At 40.2% G+C, this 22,774-nt stretch overlaps 2 protein-coding genes across 3 annotated transcripts in view; one reads left to right on the forward strand and one right to left on the reverse strand.

The window, feature by feature from the left end:
- The window catches only part of LOC123870540, a 174,448-nt gene that overhangs the window by 80,735 nt on the left and 70,939 nt on the right, over window positions 1–22,774 (forward strand). The window contains exon 2 of the mRNA XM_045913891.1: window positions 4,344–4,736. Coding sequence (XP_045769847.1) covers window positions 4,375–4,736 — 362 coding nt within the window. The 5' untranslated portion in view covers window positions 4,344–4,374. The remainder of the gene's footprint in view (window positions 1–4,343; window positions 4,737–22,774) is intronic.
- Window positions 12,406–15,486, reverse strand: LOC123870549 (piggyBac transposable element-derived protein 4-like). Of its 2 annotated transcripts, none has more exons than XM_045913910.1 (2): window positions 14,563–15,486; window positions 12,406–12,547 (listed from the first exon to the last, which is right to left on the reverse strand). In XM_045913910.1, the coding sequence occupies exons 1-2, from the start codon at window positions 14,956–14,958 to the stop codon at window positions 12,461–12,463; spliced, it is 483 nt and encodes a 160-aa protein (XP_045769866.1). In that variant the 5' UTR covers window positions 14,959–15,486; the 3' UTR covers window positions 12,406–12,460. The 2 variants fall into 2 exon arrangements, with proteins under 2 accessions (XP_045769866.1, XP_045769865.1); XM_045913909.1 differs by lacking the exon at window positions 12,406–12,547 and having other exon boundaries at window positions 12,957–14,958; window positions 15,113–15,486.

The raw sequence follows: 22,774 nt of genomic DNA on the forward strand, positions 1-22,774 counted from the left end.
AATAAACGATTAATTATTATTATTCAGCTTGGTTTGTTTTACTTATGTATTTACTACCTACCCTCTTTTTATAATCAATTACTTTTATCTATTGAAGTGAAAGTATAGGTTAGGTTATTAATTTATTCTATTTTAGAAACCAGACTAGGATTCTTACTTTTCAAAATAATACAATAGTTGCTTTGCTTGATTTTAACTGTTAAATGATTTAATATTTAGGCTTTACCTGACAAAATCATAGCTACCTACAAGTTTAACTAAAAGATAGATGATAACTTTTATTAGTCATCAATATTTAAGCCCACTCTGTAACCAAAAATCTAACACGCTCAAATGAATATTCAAGTCTGGTAAGTATGAAACATAAAACAAATCGGTTACAAAAATGAATAGGAAACTTTATGCTACGACCTGGTAAAATTAATTAGTTAAATTCTTTATTTTTTTTTTCTGTTTTCCAGCGATAAAATTGGATAACTTTTACCTAATTTCATATGCACAATTTATGAAGACTGTAACTTCGGTTTTACAAACGATGCTGTAATCTTCTGAAGCTCCGGAGTTACGCCAAAACCGGAATTTTAAAGTTCAAGTGCTATCGCTTACGCGTTTTTCAAGAAGGTCTTTGCGATTTGTTCACGAAATATAACTAGTAGGTACATAATAATAATAATTATATGTTTATATAGATATATGTATTATGTGTATATATCATATTTTCTTCAAAGTTTTCACGTTTATTTACATAGTACCTTTTAACTTCCTTTAGCTCGTTACCTTTGTCTCTTGAAGTACCTATCTATCAGTAAACTGGCAAAGTTGCCTTTTGCGACGACTGCTCGAATGGCACACAGACAGATCAATACCAATCTTGCTGTCTTTCAGATAATTAGTAGGGAACCGTTTCCATCCATCGTGGCTTCCGAGTAGGGTAGCCTTATATCGAAGATTTCGAGGATGGTCTGTAGCAGCCGTGCAGCGTATGATAACTGATAAATGAAATGCCGCTACAATTATTACGTTGTATTACATGAACAATTATTATTTACAATATATGCCTTGGTTATAATTAAAACTGTGGTAGGAAAACGAGGGCCGGAGCTTGATGCTAGACCGAGGTGTTGCGGTCTTGATGATCTGAAGTGAATTCGTTGAATGCGCTGCCCGGGGTTCGTCCAGGCCAGCAAGATATTTTGAATCGTTCCGAATTCAAATTGTGTTCTCTAAGTGACAGCTGCAAAGTGTGTTGCTTTCTTCGCAGCTGCCGGTCTTAAAAGAGGCTGCATGCCTCTACAGGTCGCGTTTTTGGTTCACAAAATGATTAGCGAATAGCCTCCCATGGTCTGATAGACTTCGGCTTTGATTTAGCGTTCCAGTGCGGTGCCGTGTAGAATTGAGTTGGAGATCCTATGATAAAACTGTCATACCCATTTCAAATTAGACCGCGATCTTCTAGGAAGCTGATTTTGTTTTGGGCTCTTCTCAGACCTGGGCACGTTTAGGACCCTCGCGGCTTTAGTTGTAAGTTAACGTAATTAATTATCACCTAAATCATTATTTTACAAATTTCACAATTGACAATCAAAACGTACAATGGTACCCAGTTGGAATAAATGATTCGAGGGTTAACTTTTGTCTACGTACAAAAATAAAACAAAAAAAAGTCTTAAGTTGGTCACCCTACCTCCGATTTCATCACAAGATACCTTGTAAATGTCGCCACAAAAGGTCTCTTTTCTTTACTTTACCATTACGTAAATAAAGTTGGGATGAAAGTACACGAATAATCCATTATTCTGTGTTACCGGTCTTCTTGTTGTTCTTGTTATGGATATTGATTTTTAAATCCCACGGAAATTCTTTGATTTTCCGGGGTAAAAAGTAGCCAGGCTATACAACCTGGGGTACCAGCCAGGTAACCTCCCCGTGTGCCTGAGTGTTGCGGGTAGCAGCAGCGCTTCGGCCGGTGTACCCTGGTAACATGGTTAACAATTTCTCTTCATTTGATATTGTTGGCCAATGGCCATGGCTAATTCACCTGGCAGGAAGGAGGGTTGTCTGCGCGTCCCTATGAGTGTCCCGAGCAAAAGGCGCAGTAGACGCACCCATGGGGCATCACCCCAGGAGCGGAGGGTGTGGCTGTGTTGAGTGGTTGGTGATGAGTGTTTCATCACCCACCCAATCACTGACTTCCCCCTCTGGTTTCTCGCCTGTCCAGTTTTGGGATAGGCGAGGGAGATGTTGAGGATGGGGAACGTGGTAAGGGAATTGCCCTCCCCACGAAGCCTAGCCCTCGACCTGTGGGTGATGGACACACGGTGGTCCGTCGTTCACAGTGTGGTCCTCGGGATGGTTGGCGTGCTGTGGTTCCGGCATTCCTCTAACGGTGTTTGGGGGCACATAGTGTCCCAGTGTTGGGTCTGCTGCTGTGGACATCCGCTGACGGAGTAACGAGGTGTTGTCGGTCCTTTGTGCTCCATCGTCAGCGGTAGGATGGAACTTCGTGAGGTTTTTAGTCGGTAGGAGTCCGACATAACCACTGTGCGTGGCGGGTGGTATCCATGACGAATTTTCCTTTCGAAAATTTTCCCCACGAAAATCCTTATGACAGATTTTCCTTCCTTTACCTACAACCTACGCAACACATATACAACATTCAGTAGGCTTATTTGAAGCGATATGGTTTGTGATTTGAAGTGTGAAGGTGCCACGTACAAAATGTCACCTCAAAATAGCAGCCATTTTCATCCATATTTTCAGTCTCGTTTCAGCGATTACAGTTGGTACGGGAGCCATGTTTTTTCCAGCAATTAAGATAGCATGTTCCAGTTTTTGTGGTTGGCTTTAATCTATGTGCCATTTTAAATATTGAGTGCGATTTGCCTCCATTTTCTGTTGTATCGGATTGCAAGTTACATATAGTTTTGTTAACATGAAATAAGTCATAAGTACTAAATGAAACTGCTATTATAATGCCTAATACAGGTATACCTGCGCTTCAGGTATGCGCTATAGCGCATAACTGAAGTATCTCTAGAACTGTAACAGGTAGAGAGTTTATATTTCACGAAGTGTTTAAGTGTTTCTATTGCGTCCATCACAAAAGGTAATAAAATTTTAAAACGGCTATCATGCAAATTTAAAAATTTATAGGAAATATTTTATTTTTAATAAAGTCTGCCTTTGATAGTAATGAAGCTACTGTGGCTCTCATTGATTTTCAAGACAATAGGTTTCAGGGGTGCGGCAAGATTGCCTTTTCTTGAAAAGCATAATCTAACAATTTGATAATAGAGAGAGCCTGTGAGTACCAGACTTTCTTTATTTAATAAAAACTGGCACTTTCTCTGCGTATTGTCCCCAACAGGGAGGAACGATCAGCAACTATGATCATTGTGGCTTTGGGAGATAATATGAGCTAACAAAGGTCTTAAAAAATCTTACGTCAAAGTACAAATTATAATTTTTTGTATTTTCTTCGGAATATTATTAGAAATCACGTCATGCATGGCCAGACACATTATCGTGGCAACCCACTGCCACACCCTATGTGCCAAAGCCACCATGATCCAAACTTCATAGTCACAGATCGTTCCTCCCTGTGTTGGGGACAATACGCAGAGAAACTTTCAGCTTTTATAAATTAACGAAGGTCTGGCCCTCGCGGGCTCTTAGTCCGTAAGATTTTCAATTCTATTGAGTATTCGGTAGAGAAATGAGATATTTTGACGATGATAATATTGAGCTCCTCTCTTTGGGTGTTTGACACCCACACAATCTACACCCACAAGCATTGCCAACAACCCACAAGGGTTGTACGTCGCGTAGGCGTTGTTGTTTTAATTTCGAAGTTTGGAAGGGGGTGCTTTCCACTTAAATATTGATGAAAACAATTTTAGTTTATTTTTTAATCGATGACCAGTTCTCCCCTGACTTGCCAAGGGTTCACTTAGTTATTTATTATACATAGTTTAGCGGCACGGTTTGTTTTTAATTTACAGACTAGCACTTGACTGCAATCAGACCTGCTGGCAAGTGATGACGCAGCCTAAGATGAAGCGCGCTTGTCTAGAAGATGCATATATTTTCTCTGGCCTTGATATTAAAATTGGACGGGAAAACTGATGCCGATGGGAAGGGGATTTCATATCCCAACGGTTCGAAATAGTATCTTTGTTCATTACCTATGCGTTTGCGCATCGTTCATCCCATTGAATTTGCACTTTGTTCAGTTGTTGTTGGCACTTAGGTGAAGATGTAATATCATACAACAGGTAGCACGGGAGTCCCACTGCATGCCGGGTAGTAGCAAGTTTCTCATAAAAACATTTGCTTTTTTTCAGATAACTAAAATGGTACAATGACGTGAAAGCGATGCTGCTTCAGCAGACGTCGTCACCCGGTCCCAGCGGCACAGCCAGCCCCAAGCTAACCCCCAACCGACCCAACATCAGCCCCAACTTCACCACCCGACTCACCGGCAGCCCCAGTCTAAGCGATGGAGCATCAAGTTCAAATAGCCCCAGATTGGGCACTAACAGTCCCAAGTTGGGCGCCAGTCCGAAGTATGGGAGCCCTAGAATGGGGAGTGGGAGTCCCAGAATGGGAAGCGGGAGTCCAAGGTTCGAAGGAAAAGGTGCTTTGGAGGACGAGGTCGCGTTGGAGAGGCTACAAACGGAGCTAAAAGAAGGATGGACGGTCCACACTGGGAGGGATGGCAGACTTTATTATTGCAAGTAAGTGGTCACCTTTGAACTAAATGAGGAACTAAAGGGCTATTTCAAACAAAAATTACGTTTTATGAAACTGTCAATATTAGCAAAGAATAACTATTACAACGCACACACACACACACACACACACACACACACACACACAAACTGAACTGAAACGTGTTGAAGATAGGAATTGTCTAAATCGTTGGTGTGTATATTTATTTTTATCTTTATTGTGAGTTTTTTGGTGACCATAAAAACCATATTGTATGTAATTTCGTATCGTTGCTGATAGGAATGTTTACACCTCGCACATAAAAAGTATCATTTCACAATTTAATGGACGGTAAAAATTTTATTTCTGAAGCGTAAAAATCGTGTATTAGAGCCACGACTCGTTGGCTCGTAATGCTTAAATAATAGAATAGACAAGTTTTATTTTATTTTTGGTATTTAAATCGAATGGAAAATGTTAGAAAAATTTCCATTCCATTTATTTATCAAAAAATAAAGAAATCAGTTAAAACTCCCGCAGAACCTCTCCAACTTTTCGGTATAAAAATTAGTCTACGTCGTATTATGTTAGTTTCGGGTCAGTGTTTGTGGTGTGAAGGAATAACAAGCAAACTTTCAATTATAACTCGGCCGCGCTCAAAAAAAAAAAAGAATACCCGGCTGAGTTTGTTGTGGGCTCTTCTCAGACTTGGGACGCGTTTGGAATCCTCGGAGCTTTAGTTTTAAGTTACGTAATTAATTATCACCACTATATCGTATAAATTGAACAATTTCGACCATCAAAAGAAGTACAATTGTACCTACTTTGAATAAATGGGCGCCTCTCCCACTTCCCCGCTCACCTCCCCGCGGTCGTCTTGTCGCGTCAGTACGGTTCGCATACCGTACCTAAACGTCAGTGTGACGTAATCGATGCGAGGTGCAAACTTAGCTTGACAGAGTAGTAATTGTAATATTATTGTACGTTCAAGTGGCAATATCCATTAGCGCAGTAAATTAACCGTTGTATTGGCTACTTGTTGGCAGTAATTACCTTTCAATAGGTGCGGCGAATGTCAGTGACCTTTGTCCGGCACGGCAACAATACACGACAGGCGTGTCCAGAGGAAGTGGGCAATGCAGGCGGAATGGGTTGCCGTTTATCGTGTTTGCTTGGAAGGAAGTCGGTAGTTCGATCGAATTGCCATTTGACTATTGTCCTTGCCAACTAGTTCAGTTAGGAACGTTAGGATATACAGAATATGTATTTATTTATTTTTTTACGGTACACCAGCATGTTCACAAAACACTTAAAAATAATACAGTATCCATACTAATTTTATAAATGCGAAAGTCTATCTGTCTGTCTGCTACCTTTTCACGCCCCAAAAGTTTAACCGATTCTGACATTTGGTACAGGGTTAGCTCATATCCCGGGGACGGATATAGGCTATTTTTTTATCCCGGAAAATCAAAGAGTTCCCACGGGATTCTCAAAAACCCGTCTGCTTAACCGATTCGTTTGGTAACGAGGTAGCTTGCGTCCCAGTGGCGGCCCTAGAGCAAGTTTTTTGTATTTATGGTCAGGCTGTAAGAACACAACGAAATCAACATAACGATGTACATAACAGAAAGATATTCTATTTCACATTTATAGCGCGATGCAAAACCGAGCATCGTAACTTGATCGTAGCGCCGACGGACAGCTGGCTTATTATTATTATTAGTTCATGACTGCAGCAGCATAGCGAGGACGATCTGCGGATAATTTATAAGCGGATTCCGAGCATTGTCTCCATTCCATCATCTAATGAAGCCGACTTCAGTGACGCTTCCGTCACTTCCAACGTACTCGTAGGGCTGCCACTATGCAGGCTTTTTATTCAATACTACCTGTACCCGGCATGCTTTGCAATGCCGTAAACAAACATGTTTTTTTTTAAATTCATATATAGGTATATAGTTTTTTTGATGCAGGAACCATCTCCGGCGCCCTCAGAACACCCTACCAAAGTTTCATAACAATCTGATCAGCGGTTTAGCCACCTATGGAACACAAACATACAAACATTGATTTTTATATGCTACTAGTTATATACTATAAGAAGATTATATGCCCACGATGTCTTCCGCGTGGATTTAATTTTTTTTTAATACCGTGGAAACTTTGTTTTTCCGGGATAAAAAGTAGGTTGGTATCCTTCTGATTAATAACTCATTCATCCATTACACACCTGTCCGAAAAAGGACTTTACTTACTGTTCCTAGGGTTTATGTATGTGAGTTTCTTTATTCCATTTTAAATATCTGAACTTTGGATGTATGGGATTGTACGTAATTCCAAGTGACACTGGCTAGAATATTTTTTTTCAAATTCAGTATGGCAGCTGTATGGCGTAATTTTCAAATGTGAATGTTTTTTTTAACATTTTAGTTAGTTTTTTGGCAGAGCAGTCGCGTTTTCGTTTTTTTGTTAATTATATCAGGTGTTCTATTCTTCGGGCTGCTGTGCCACCGAGTTGTCACCTCCAGCATGTTCTATATTGTCAACTTACTAAACTATAAAAAAAATTAAATGTCAAACTGAAAACTAATCTTTTTTAAATATTTATTGATGGCGGTGGCAGCCCTGGAGTCAATCTGTAAATGATTGTAGCGGGGACCGGGGGGTTGTCCGCTGCCTGCGTTCATGCGGAACTTTTGTGATATATCACAAACAGTTCCCTGCAGCTAGAAGATTTTTAGGGTTCCTTCCCCAAAAGGTAAAAACGGCGCACTATTAATGTGTTTTGCTGTCTGTCTGGTTGCGTGTCACAGGTTTCTAGCTCGTAGTCGAAATTAGTTACAAACCTGAAATTTTGGTATTTGGTTGTAGAACGCTGACCCGAAACCAAAATATTGAATTAGAAATTCAATTCAATTATTTTTCAGGGGAGCCTCCCATACATGAAAAAGGAGCCGAAAAAATGTATTTTTATGTTTTTATTTGTCAGTCCTTGATTGCGATCTCACCTGGTGATAAGTGATGATGCAGCCTAAAATAGAAGCGACTCTGATAACCATCACTGGGTGGACGATGTCAACCAACTTGCAGGAAATATGCACTGCAAAACCATTTTCTTGGAAGACAGCAATGCCTAGCAGTTATCGTGAAATACAAACTGAAAAATCATATTCATTTAAGTACTAAACTAAATCATTGCAGATTTAAAATTAAAAAAAAAGATTCCGACGAATTGAGAACCGCCTCCTTTTTTCGAAGTCGGTTAAAAAACTTTAACTTTTAAAAAGGGTGATAAAATTCACCTAAATTTTCAATTTGGGAACTTTCGAAAGTAAAAGGCCCATGAAACCACAACTATAGCTGTAAAGCAGGTAATATTTTGTACCGAGAAACCGCTGAATAGATGTATCTCGTGAATATACTTGAGACTCGTGACACGCGTCACGGTTTGTGTGACAGGAATATATTGGTGCACTCCACACGCTCGTACTCCGTGACAAAGATCTTCAGTGTCTCGTGTTAAATTTATGTGGACGGTAACTGATATGTCGTAGACCAGAGTAAGGATACTTTATATTGTGGTAGTAGACTGATAGAATAATACAAATGTAAACTAATTTATACACTGTACAATGTATATTCTTCTTCTTTTCACCCGACTGCGGCAAAGCCAAAAAGAAGGGTTATGATTTTAGGAGTCTATTTGTATGTATGTACCTATATTTGTATCCAGATTCTGTGTGTTCCACCGTAGCGCCTAAACTACTGGGCCGATTTAGATGAATGAGGTGTCAATTGATTCGTTGTAAAGGTCCTGGTGACATAGGCTATATTTTATACGAAAAAATTGACCTAGCGGATGTTACATCAAAAGAAGTGGAGGTCTCTAAATTTTTTTTTTTTTGCTATTGTATCGAGTGGGATGTCTAATGAAAGAGGAGAAAATTCTGAGTTCATGAATATAAATGTACAACAACGAATATAGTAAATATACCAAGTGACGGAAAACCAATTTCACTACAATATTTCAGCGTTTATTAAAACGATCGCAGTCGGGTTTTAGTTTTCAACTTTATCTTGTTGAAGTGCCGTCTCATGCCGGAGGTTTTTTTTTTTTTTTTTTTTTTTTCTTATACAGCAGGGGAAATCCTCATGGACACCCACTGGGTAGGTGCTATAGGGCTATCTGCACCTGGGACGCCTGAAAAGAGATCGGGTACTCTTCCGTAACATTGCTTGGCGTACCTAAATTCTTGAGCCACGATCTTCTTTTTCGGCCAGGTGGTCATCTGCCGGCTATTTTCCCCTAATCAGCTGAGGATATGTGTACATAGTAAGATGGCTATCATTCGAATCTGAAAATGTACAATATTCATAGTAGTCCAACCCAATTAGTAGTATCGATATACCCAAATTCGTCGTCCCAAAACTAGATAGTGCACACAGTGTCAAAATGACATATAAGCAAAAGATCATTAAAAGATTGACACGCATTTTGAGCTTAGTATCCATCCAGGTCATACATCCAAGAAGTGGTCCAACGCTTACAATTTTTTGATTCTAGGTTATCTTCTCTATCACTTCAACGTTGATAAACATTATAATTATTATCATAGTTATTTACATAGGTATCTTGTTATAGTACAAATAAAATGTATATTAAAAACACATTAACGCTGTTGCCATCGAAATGATGGAAAATTTTAGAAAAGCCGTAACAATTTGCATAAACTTCACACACAAAAAAAATAAAAAACAGAAAAACCCGGAGCGTTTCGTCGAAATGAATCGCTTTTGTTGTTTGTAATGTCACTGTTTAACAATCATATAGTAAGGCACCAAATACCATACTCTCATAACAGTCTCACGAAATGGCAGGCTCTCAGTTCACATTCTAGAAACTTCTTTTGGTGATAGAGCAAAGATCTTATCACAAAAAAAAGGATGTCAACAAAAAAGAGGTATGCATCTATGATCTATGATATCGCATCAAAGCTCAGAGTAGACAATGACGCTTCAAATAATTTACCACTGGTTCGGAATGCCGTTCCTACCGAGAAGAACCAGCAAGAAACTCGGCGGTTACTCTTTTCAATTGTTCAATTTACTATAATATTCCATACTATACAAGCAATTGCAGCCCCGCGCATTGCTGGAGCGAGTCAAATCCATGTTTTTTTATCATTTACATAATCTTCGATTGTGTAATATGCTTTTGCCAGGAGCATACTTTTAATGGATTTTTTAAACTTTTGTAAAGGCAAGTCTAAAATTGACTGTGGAATTTTATTATAAGGTGTTTTGAAGGTGTTGCCTTACTGTATGGTTGCTATACCGTGGTAATATCCTGGAGTATATCACGCCGCCTTCATTACGCCGGCTGAAGCGCTAAGCCGCGATCACAAGCGTCCTTTGTGAAGGCTCCAGCGCGGCGTGTGGTGTGCAGCGCGCAGAGCGGTCCGCGGGCACGTGTGCAGGAACTAAACAAACGTTTATTATGACGATTGCGTAATTAAAAACATTTGTGAGAGCATTACTTTTTAGTATATAACTCATGTTCATGGTACAGTGCTCAATGACCTCAGTAATTTAATCATTTTATCTGGTTCCTCAATAAGAAAAACGGAATCCTTATAGGATTACTTTGTTGTCTGTCTGTCTGTCCGTCCATTCGTCGTGTCTGTCAAGAAACCTATAGGGTACTACTCGTTGACCTAGAGTCATAAAAGGCAGGTAGGTTGGTCTTATAGCACAAGTAAAGGAATAAATCCGAAAACCGTGAATTTACAGTTACATCATTCAAAAAAATTTAAATGTGTTTCAATTTTCAAAGTAAGATAACTATACCAAGTGGGGTATCATATGAAAGTTTTTTACCTATACATTCTAAAACAGATGTCTATTCATTTTTATGCATAATAGTTTTTGATCTATCGTGCAAAATGTCGGAAAAAATAGCCGAATACGGGGTTTCTGTGCGCGAGTCTGACTCTCACTTGGCCGGTTTTTTTTAGTTCAGAATATTATATTTTATTGTAACGAATTTTTGCATAAGATTTCGTTCTGTTAAATTCCAGTCGATAAGATCCGAAATGAGGAGATCCGCAGGAGAACCAAGGTCACTGACATAGTCTAAACTATTAGCAAGCTGAAGTAGCAGTGAGCAGGCCATACCTGTCGTAGAGGCGATGGCCGGAAAGTCCTTGAGTGGAGACCGAGTTTAAACAAGCGTAGGGACGCCATCCAGCATGATGAACCGACGATATAAAGCGGCTGGCGGGAAGTGGCTGGATGAGGAAGGCTGAGTGTGGTGGCGTTCTTTAGGGAAGGCCTATGTCCAGCTGTGGACGTCCGCAGACTGATGATGATGATGATGAAATTCCAGTCGAAACGTAAAATTGAAGAGAGCATGTTCCTTACAAAATACAGACGTTCCCAGAATGTATTTCGTGAGAAACATTCAAGTACGAAAGGATAAAAGGGTAAATTGGCGACGCGTCGCGAATTTCAAGTGGATCCACGAACATCTCGAACCAAATTGTAGTTTCACGAGCTCTGAGAAAGTTTCCACCGGCGATTTATATTCACTTTCAGTTGTCGATTCAATCGAGAGTCGTGACCGCTTTGGCGTATTATCGCTCTGTTCGTCCCTTTCAAAAGTTAAAGTTAGGCAGGTGAGTTCACAGAAAAAGTTTTTTAAAAAAATGCTTAGAAACAGTTGCTTTTTCAAAAAAATTACTCGAGTTTTATTTTATTCATTTATTTTTTATTTGTACCAGAAAGTTGTAACAATAAAAATAAAAAGAAAGAAAAAGTGGACAGGGAAGCACTTATCTCTATAAGAGATCTCTACCAGTGACCCTTGGCAGTGCGAGAGGTTGTAGGGAGTAGAATAGGTACAGCAAAGATAGAAAGGAATTATGAAAAAAGCTTAGTACATATAATGTTATAATATATAATATGCAATATATTATGTATATTGTATAATATATAGTTTTTTTACACGATTGGCTCAAAAAGTAGTGTAATGTTGATACATTACACTACTTTTTGGGCCAATGGGTTAATGTATGTATGTGAGTTATTCTACCATAACTTTATATCTAACAACAAATAATTAAAAGAATTAAAAAGTAAGTACATAATCTTATACGATGGTCGGACACCCACCCTTCCAGTGGGTATTTTGGCTCATACTTGACCGATTTTGCTGAGTAACGGAACATTTAGTTTTAGTAGGCAAGTCTACAATTGTTGATATGAAGTTGTATATCCGTAGATTATAGAAAATCTCAAAAGGCATAAATTACAAGTAAGTAGATAATAAATCAAAACGCAACACAAGTAGGTGTGCGCGTTTTCATTATACTATTATTTAGGTACATAAATTTATAAACGTTATTAACTTATTAGTGCTAGAGAGTGCTATTCAGAGATTTATGACTGACTAGCCGATGCCCGCGACTTCGCCCGCGTGGATTTAGGTTTTTCGAAATCCCGTGGGAACTCTTTGATTTTCCGGGATAAAAAGTAGCCTATGTGCTAATCCAGGATAATATCTATCTCCATTCCAAATTTCAGTCAAATCCGTCCCGTAGTTTTTACGTGAAGGAGTAACAAACATACACACACACACACACACACACACACATACAAACTTTCGCCTTTATAATATTAGTGTGATGTCTTAACACGTTCATGGACAGTACTTTCCTTTAAGATGTGGGTACTAAGACAGTACTATTTTTCATACATTGCCCATAGGCGTAGTGTCATAACTGAACTTTTTTTTATCATACGATATGACAGTACGGATATAGACGTAAACGTCATAAGGCGTACTGTCACATAGTTAATATTTATACAGTATATAGTTGGCAGTACGTCTTGAGGCGTAAACGCCAATATCCGTAGTGTCATATTTTATGCCGTGGACAATAAGCATAGTGACACATACGCCTTTCGACGTCTATGTTTGTGTGAAGGTAATTTAATAAAACAAAATGTTTGTCGGTAAATTTCAGGTATTTTTATTCAAAAATACAAAGAAAAATCACAGTTACATTTATTTTTCTGTATTGATTACAAAAACAAACGATATTTATAAACTAAATTAAATCTTCTCAAAAATCAACTCAATTAAAATATAACAATCAGTCTTATAATTATTGTAATTAGAAAATTAATAATCAGTCTGATAAATTTACATTTATCATAATCAACTTTATATTTTAATTGGGTACAATATTAATTATGACCATGGTAAGCCTCAAAACATGATGGACACAGTGGGGGCTTATCTGGACATCCCTTACAACGATAGCTCGTTTCCTTTCTAATGTTATTTTTTGAGCAAACTTTGCATTTAAGGAAGGCAAACTTTTTCGAGGTACCAGGCCGAGATAACATTTGTTCAGGCCAATGGCCAGTTGTAACATTTTCAGCAACAGGAATATTGGCTGACGGAGTAGATAATGTACTCGTACTTGGGCGAAATCGTCTGTTATCATGTATACTCCTTTGACTGATCATGTCTTTTGGCTTAATATTTCTTCCACTGATCCCAATCATCACTTTAATCAATTCTTCTCGGTAGTTTATATAATTGTATGTGGGGGCATTGTTTTTTCTATATTTTTTGAAAAGAAAGTAAGCATTCCACACCGCAATATCCAGGATATGGAAGAATACCTTTTTATACCATCTGATGGTTTTTCGAGGGCACGAATAATATGAGATCATTTGATCGGACCTGTCTATACCTGACATATTTCTATTATAAAGCTCCACTTCTGCAGGTTTTGGTCTTGTCTTGCCAAATCTATTTCTTACTTCAACAATCAAAGGGTGTTGGGCCGTGGTAATCATCACTACTGGACGTTTATCTTTCCAATTTGAAACGTAAATTTTATCCTTCCTGGCCCATACATGCTCACCTTTCTTTAGCTTTTTCTTTACAATATATGCAGGATTTCCTTTCCGATTTGTACGCAAGGTTCCAGTGGAATGGGTTTTCAGATCGAGTAATTTCCTTGATAAATTTACTGAATTATAGAAATTATCCATAAAAATATGATGACCACGTAGCAAATAGGGGCGCATTAATCTCAAAACTAGTTTTTCAGTCTTAGATTCAGTTTCACTCGTGTTTTCTTCTATTGCTTCTTTACCAGAGTACATTTTTATATTTAGCACATAGCCATCGTGAGTGGTCAGTTCGTAAAACTTGATGCCATAGCGGGCTTTTTTAGACTTGATATATTGACGAAAGTGCAAGCGACCCCGAAACAAAAGGAGCGATTCATCCAATGAAAGTTCTTTATCAGCATTATATACTTGTCGAAAGTTTAGTGTCATCATATCAATAAATTTTACAATTTTATTTTCGCCCTTTGCATCCAATTCTGATACGTAAATACAGCGTAAAATTTGCTCATATCTCCGTCCTGACATCACGAAGCTAAATATGGGATGATAATAAAGTGGATCAGATAATGAAAATACGTGTCGTTGTTTAGGACATTTTATGAGACCTTTGAGGAGTGTAAGTCCGAGAAATTTCAACATTTCTTCAGGTGTAACTTCACGATACGTAATTTTGCGGCTGTGTCTAGTATGAGGCCTATTACTGTTGCATAAAGTTTTTCCATAATTGTTAGTACAGTTTACCAGGTATTCTATATAGCTTGATGGAAAAACAAGGTGAAAAAAATCAAGAACTTGGCTAATGCCATCAATATTTACGGTAATACCACACTGAGAGCTATCAAAATTGAAATCTGGTATATCAGCAATAGTGGAAGACCACGATTCTTCTGTAAGAGGTTCAGTTATATCGGAGGACCTTTGACTATAAGTAGCAGTATCAGGGTTTGGTAAATTAGTACTCTCATTTACATGCACATCAGATGGTAATAGTTGAGTATGTTCATGACTTACGCGGATGTCAGAAGTTACTATATCCCTTTGGTTACGTTCTTCAGAGTCATCTGTATCACTAGAGGAGGTGGAATTAGAGTCACCAGAGGACACTCTTGCTCTGTTACGTCTTACTTGTCTAATTTGTGAAGCCTGAGCTTCGTCCTCGGAACTCGAACATCCTTCACCCGATGGTTCATAGTCTACGTCAGATCCAAAGCCTCCATCATCAGCAAAGGGGTCTTCACATGATTCAGGAGAAGACACTGCATCAAATAGATCCTGGAGCCGCTTTTGCTCTTTTTCGTATGAATCGCGAAATGCCATCTGAAAATTATTTGTTTCGAGTTTAGCTCAACTAAAACACGTTATAAACATACTTTAGCCTCATAAATAAATAATTTAGATATGTAACTACACTAATAATAGTATTTAGTATTTATAAAATAACAAAATTACGGTGAAATCAAGCAATACTTACTTTTGCAATAATGATTGCGCGCGAAAACACATAGCGACCTGTCGGCGCCCCGCAACTGCGCAGTACTGGACAGTTTGTATGAAAACACGGCGGCTATGGGCGTAGTGTGTGTAAGAAGGGAACCAAAAAAATGGGAATGTGTGTGTGTAGGTACCTTCTTTGAACATTTTTTTAAATATTGTGTGGTGACAGTACAAAGTCCAAAGAATGTCTGCGGTGACAGTACATGTTGCCCTTCCCTGTGAAAGCCTCTAAAATAATACGTCTACAAGCGTACTGTTTTTATGTGAGTAAAAATTTCGACGTCAACAGGCGTACTGTCGTATTACTTTTGACGCGATTGACGCCCACAGGCAGTACTGTCCACGAATGTGTTAACACACAATTCAAACTACTGGACGGGTCGGGTTGTTTGGCATAAATTGACTGTTATGACGTAGACATTCACTAAGAAAGGATTTTTGAAAATTCAACCTCTAAGGGGGTAAAATAGGGGTTTGCAAATTTGTGTAGTCCACGCTGACGGTCTTGCGGGCATAAGCTAGTGAATTTAATGAATGCAAAGTTGAATACACTACAACTACGACGCAAAAATATATGATACCGTGCGCCCATCGTAAATGTCAACGATCAAGCCCGCAAAGGCGTATTGTGTTAAAAATAAAGCAGAAGTCGTGTCGTCCGACAATGGGCACCTACTTGACACGGAAGATGTGGGTCGGTTCCACGCAACACTAACAGCTACACTAACCCTTTGTTTATTTATTAACATTATGGACTAAGAGCGGTGAGGGCTAGACCTTCGTTATTTTATAAAAGCTGAAAGTTTATCTACGCATTGGCCCCGACACAGGTAGGAACGATCAGCGACGTTGAAATTCGTGGCTTTGGCAGGCAACAAAAGTGTACAAAATTACTTTTTACTTTCGTCAATGTATAAAGTGTAATTTTTCAAATGCTTTTTTTTGGAATTGTATTAGAAGTCACGTCATACATCGTCAGACAGTATCAACCATTCGAGTGGTATCAACGATCAACCCAGCAAAGGCGTATATAGAGTTAAGGGGCAAGCGACGGGTCTGCCCGCGAAATTCAAATTTAATTTGGTTTTTCGCATATGTTAACTAATACGACAGCGTAGGCTTATGGCATTTTATTGCGCCAATGGCAGTATCATCCTCACAGGTTTATATAAAAATCTTTACTTGAAAGGGTCCAGTTTAAGAAATTAGCTCTAGTATCGACTATAACCTAATTAGTCGATACTAGAGCTAATTTCTTGCTAATTTCTAGGCAGACCCGTCGCATCCACCTTAAAAATAAAGCGTATGTCGTGTCGTCCGACAATGGGCACCTACTTGACACGGAAGATGTGGGTCGGTTCCACGCAACCGCCTGACGCAACGTTATATTCCCTTTGTTTATCAACATTACTTAATTACATTGTGAAATTTAATCATTTAAATCATCTTCATCTAAATATAAAACAACGAATCAGTTGACACTTCATACTTAGGTATTACGTGGAATAGAAATAGATACAAACATACATAGCCTGCTCAACTACTGGATGAATAAGATGAAATTTGGCATGCAGATAGCTGTTATGATGTATAGACATCCGCTTAGAAAGGTTTTTGAAAATGTATTTAATCCCTAAAGGGGTAGACGATATACGTTGGCAATTGGGGTGGGGGGACCCCCACCCCCTTTTGTATATAAAAAAGTAGGTATTAATAGGTACGTAACTACGTAGGTGTCTAAGTATTCCTGTGGTCTAGTTTTCAAGTAACAGACAGTTCCGACTGGTGTTCGTTGAAAGGCGTTATCTTATCAGTACCGTCTACTTTAACCGACAATTTGCATTTAAACCGAGTTTTGCTGTGCTCCAAAATGGCATATCTTTTAGTATCTAAGAACGAATGCAGAAGAACCTAGTACACTTTCTTTTATGTAGTTAAATAATATTAGTTGTATCAAAACTATGAATACCCTAGCTACCTGACTTTTTACGGTTCCCTACCCAAAGGGTGCCTGTCCGTCCGTCTGTCTGTCAGTCAGCGGGCGTATCTCACGAACCGTAAAAGCAGTATTTTTATTAAAATAATAAAAAACCAAGATGTCGAATTGCAAAATGGTCGCCATGCAAATGAAAATAAAACTAAAGTAAGTACATAGTGTATTTTACGATTCTACCTACGAGAGAGAACCTTAAAATCTCAACTTTCTAGTCCCATCTTGAGTTGTACATTGGTATCATACAGTCAGTTAGTGAGTCAAAAAATCAGTAGCTACTAAATGCCCGTAACTTCACCCGCTTGAATCTAGAGGTAATCGATCCGACCTTTGTGTTTTTGTCCAGCCGCTCAAGCTGAGAGGTTCAGGCATTGGGATGGGATAGCTAAGCGCTTTGTAGGGATAGCTTTGGTCCGCAGACAATCGCCACTCTCGGGAACAATTGCCGCAATCAAGGAGTTGAGAGCGAACTTAGTCGTGTCTTAATATTACTTAACTGGATGTAGAAATGTTCGTGAGATCCCGGCCTCACAATTGAACCTTCAGTGATATTGTATTGTTCTTCATTCTCCACTAGATGATGCCCGCGACTTCGTCCGCGTTTATTCAGGTTTTTTTATAATCCCATGGGAACTCTTTGATTTTAAGTAGCCTATGTCAATTTCCGGGATTCAAGCTGCCTCTGTACCAAATTTCATCAAAATCGGTTGAACTGTTGGGACGTGAAAAGCTAGCAGACAGACAGACAGACAGACGAACAGATAGAAAGACAGACATATAGACAGACACATTTTCGCATTTATAATATTAGTATGGATATGGATGAAGTTTTCATCCATAGTTTTCATCGCAGGTCACGCGAACGAAGTAGCGGGAAATGGCTAGTCTCTAAATAATATAATGTAAAACGTTTAAACTATCATGAGTGATTTATCAGCACACTTACAGTAGATAAATGAATTATGTTATCATATTAATATTGCAGATTGGTTTATAAATATTGATTTTATTGTAAGAAAGCCGTTTAGTTGTATAAAATTAAATAAATCCGTTCGGACGCGCTCTGGCGCGCTCGGAAAGGGGACGCACACCTACATATATTTACAGGATGCTATCAGATCTTAGGATGAGATCTATAGAGCGCACTTTAACTTTGCTCAGACTTAAGATACAATTAAAACGAGACAGCGTTATACCGCTGGCATAAAACTGTCTCGTTTTAACTGAAGCTTAAGTCTAAGCAAAGTCAAAGTGCGCTCTATGGATTTTAACCTTAGATCAATCGAGGAGCTGGCGAACAAGACGGTGTTGTACGAGCGTCGCCAACAGAAGTTTAAAGGGGATTTTTTTTTATTTTATTAAATCTTTATTTTACGAGATTATTCGCTGGGCGAATATGCCTCTCTATATAGCTCCAATATATGAAAGAAGGAATAGGATTGGCATCGAGAGAAAAGACAGAAGTAATTATTGTTGTCTTTTCTCGATGCCAGTCCTAACCAACCGTAACAATTGCATGGCCTCCGCCGAGAGCGGGTAGGCCAACGCAGTATTAATAAAGCCGACAGAATTGGTGGCGGTATATCTAAAAAGTCTTCTTCTATGTACCTCATTTCGGGCACATTCCATTGAAATATGGACAACATCTTCTGGTATATTGCAAACACTACAATTAGGCGAGTTAACTTTTTTCATTAGATATGCAAATTTATTCAATGGAATGTGCCCCGAACGAAGACGCATCATGAGAGTCATATCCTGTCTATTTAAGGAACTATTGTCAATCCACGACAAAGTAGGTGGCTGTGGCTGGATAGTTTTATACCATATACCCTTCTCCTTTGATCTTTCATCGAAATACTCTTTCCAAGATTCATGACTGGTCTTCTTAATTAGATAAATGCAGTCAGAATAAAAAGGGAGCAAAGACACATCAATTCCTTCGCTACATGCTTCTTTCGCGAGTCGGTCAGCCATTTCATTGCCACCAATTCCTACATGTGATGGAACCCATTGCAAGACTATAGATTTTGATCTTGAATTAAGCTGCAATAATGAATTTATAATATTGTAGGCTGTCGGTGTTCCTCGAAATGTCGAAGTACACCGAGCCAGATGCTGTAACGAACTTTTCGAATCTGTGAAGATTACGATCTTATTGTTGGGTATTGTTTCTGCGTACGATAAAGCTTCACCTATTGCGAAAAGTTCTACATTCATTATTGATATTTTAGCATTAATTTTAAATTTAAATCCATATCCTAATTGTTGGTCAAAAACAGCAGCACCCAGATCATTCTCATCTTTAGACCCATCTGTAAAAATTTTGTAGTATGTCTCATACTCCTTCATCACCTCCGTACAGATTGCTTTTAATTCTAATACGTTGTTCTGTCGCTTAGCTTTAGATACTAATTTCATAAATTTAATGTTGTTAGAAAGATCTATGTTTGAAATCCACGTGTCGAAAGAGAACATTTCCAAATGCCGTGTTGAATGTAATGGTATGTCTTTTAAATCGGCGTAAAGCAGGACAAGCAAGGGCTTTTTCTTTTGTTGCCAGAATCGACTATGAATATGGGACACATTGAATTCCTCCAATAGTGGTATAATACGGTTATCTTGAAATGACTTGATTTTTAACAAATATTTTCCAGCTAAATAGTATCTACGGATGTGTAGTGGTTGGAGACAAAGTTCGGATTCCATCACATGTATAGGAGTTGTTTTGATAAACCCACCTATCACTCTCATAGCTTGGTTCTGGACTTTATCGAGTTTATATAAGTGCGACTTACAACTATTATCATATAGGATGCTACCGTAGTCTAGTCTACTTCGAATTATAGACTGTAACCAGGTTCTTTGTAAGAAAACACATTTAGGATTCACGAGACAAACTATATTATGTAAAAACAATGCCCCTGACAATCGCGGGACGCGTACATGTCAAAGGTAGGCGCGAGTTAGACTAACTAGGGGCGCGGGCGGCGACGGGCTGCCGTGCGCCTCTCGGATGTGTTCGCGTGCGCTCGGAAGAACTACGGTTGCTATGCGCCTTAGCAACCGTAGCTGGGTGCCATAGCAACGGTGGTCGAATACCGCACGTTTTAAAGTGCCTACCACAGGCTCCCCCTTTTCACCTGGCCTTTTGTGCCCTCACAACAGGTGAAACCAACAAAAAAAAAAGGTTAGGCAGGAAATTTCCGCGGTCTACCCCGTTGTCTTCGGGGACGGAGTGGTTCCGGCCGATCGTCGTCGCGCGCGTGGTAACGTCGCAGATCTACGGTGTGGTACTTACCCAGTACGTCCTCAGTTTTCCCACAGTGGGCCAGTAGATACGTCGTAGGACTTATTTTCTTGCTTATGACGTAGGGTCCATCACGTTTAGGAGCGAGCTTGGAGGTGACACCTTTCCGGGCATCACTCAGCACATGACTGCGTAAGAGGACCAGATCCCCTGGCACATAGTCCTCCGAGAGTCGTCGAGTTTGGTCCTTACTCGCTTTGCTGCTATCCTGTTCCCGCTCGATGGCCTCTTTCGTCGAGCACAAAGTTTGGGCCATTTTCCGCAAGTAGGGCGTAATTTGCGGCACGAAGTTCTCGGCCTCAATTATCGCACGAAGATCACTTTGGGCGGTGATTGGCGACCGCAGCTCTCGGCCAAAAGTGAGATAAGCCGGCGTATGCTTAGTGGACTTACATATGGAGGCGAACCGAATGAACCGAATGAACGGTAAAGCCTCAGCCCATTGTCGATGCTCATTCCCTACAAGGATGGCTAACTGACCTTTCAAATCCCGGTTCTTTCGTTCCACCGGGTTTGCTTCTGGATGGTAAAGTGGGACTAGGCTCTGCTTAATTCCTAGGACGAACATGGCCTGCTGCATTAGATCCGCAACAAACTGGACCCCATTGTCTGAGATTAGCTTGCGCGGCAGGCCAAATCGGAGAAACACTTCTTCAATGAGCACCTTAGCACAAGCTTCGGCAGTAGCATCCATGAGAGCGAAGAGCTCCACCCACCTACTAGCTGTATCCTCTACGATTAGTATCCATCTCTCACCGTTTGGCCCCTTGGGCAATGGTCCGAAGAGATCCACGGCTAACACCTCAAACCGCTGAGACGGCACAGGTGTTTGCAACAAGCCGGCTGGCTTCTGGTTGCTAGGCTTATAACGCTGACACTCTATGCAAGTCTTAAGGTACTCGGTCACATAGCGTCGCATACCTGGGAAGTAAAATCGTTGGGAGATACGATGGAGAGTTCTTTCTATACCTCCATGACCCGAAGTGGCAGAGTCGTGACATTCCACCATAACCTGCTTCTTCAAATCCTCAGGCACGACGAGCTGGGGCTCTTCGGTATCATCGTCCGTATAGCGGTACAGAACTCCTCCGCACATATGGTATCCTTTTCCTGTCTAGGTGCTGATTGCAACTTCTTCCTTACCTTCCAATCCTTGAATGATTTTAGCCACTTCCGGATCGGCTAACTGAGACTCTCGTACGGACGTTGCATTCCAATGAGGCGTCTCTACAATTACCGTGCAGACATCGCAAGCCTCCCGCGTCTGTCCGTCACAAGGCGGTCGGCTGAGCGTATCAGCGAGGACGTTTAGCTTTCCGGGTGTATACTCCACTTGAAGATCAAAAGCTTGCAACCGCATCGCCCAGCGAACTAACCTACCTGTGGGTGACTTAAGGGTAAGAAGCCACCTCAACGGCTGGTGATCGCTACCAACGCGTACCGGGTGTCCATCAATGTAGCCCCGGAACTTCTCGCAGGCCCACACCACCGCAAGGGCTTCCCTCTCTGTGGTCGAGTAGTTGCGCTCAGCTGCCGTGAGAAGGCGACTGGCATATGCGATGGGACGTTCCTCGTGAGCTGACTCCCCCTGGAGTAAAGCAGCGCCGAGTGCGTAGCTGCTAGCATCTGTCCTCAGAACGAAGGGTTGGCTGTAATCCGGTTGGATAAGAATTGGAGTGGAGGTAAGTAACCGCTTAAGTTCTTTGAAAGCCTGATCTTGGACTTCTCCCCAAATCCAAGCTTGATCCTTCTTAGTAAGCATCGTTAGTGGTTGTGCGATTTTTGCAAACCCTGGAACGAACTTACGGAACCACGAACAAGTCTGTAAGAAGCTCTTGATATGCTTCACCGACGTTGGTTGGTTCATATCTTGAATGGCACGTACCTTATCTGGATCCGGCGCAATACCTTCTGATGAAATAACGTGTCCAAGGTACTTAACGCTTTCCCGCGCGAATACACATTTGTCGCGGTTAGCTTGGAGGCTGAAGACACGAAGACGCTCAAAGACAGCACGAAGATCCTGAAGATGCTTAGTGAAGCTGTCAGAGATCACGATCAGGTCATCAATGTATCCCAGAAGAGTGACATCTTTAAGGGAAGCGCCAGACTTGAACCTGTCAAGAAGCCGCTGAAAAGTGGCGGGAGCGTTCCGCAACCCGAACGGCATGCGCTTAAATCGATGAACCCCGAACGGAGTGACAAAAGCCGTCTTATCTTGGTCCTCCTTCCGAACACATACTTGCCAGTACCCAGCCCGAAGGTCGATGGTACTCATGAAGCAACTTTTCCCAGTATACTGTAGTAGATCGTCAATTACAGGTAAGGGATAGGAA

The sequence above is a fragment of the Maniola jurtina genome, chromosome 12 (genome assembly GCF_905333055.1).
Source record: "Maniola jurtina chromosome 12, ilManJurt1.1, whole genome shotgun sequence".
Classification (NCBI taxonomy): domain Eukaryota; kingdom Metazoa; phylum Arthropoda; class Insecta; order Lepidoptera; family Nymphalidae; genus Maniola; species Maniola jurtina.

What these genes read in the sequence shown, in the direction of transcription:
- LOC123870549 (XM_045913909.1), bottom strand. Translation starts at nt 14,958, where the DNA reads ATGGCATTTCGCGATTCATACGAAAAAGAGCAAAAGCGGCTCCAGGAT.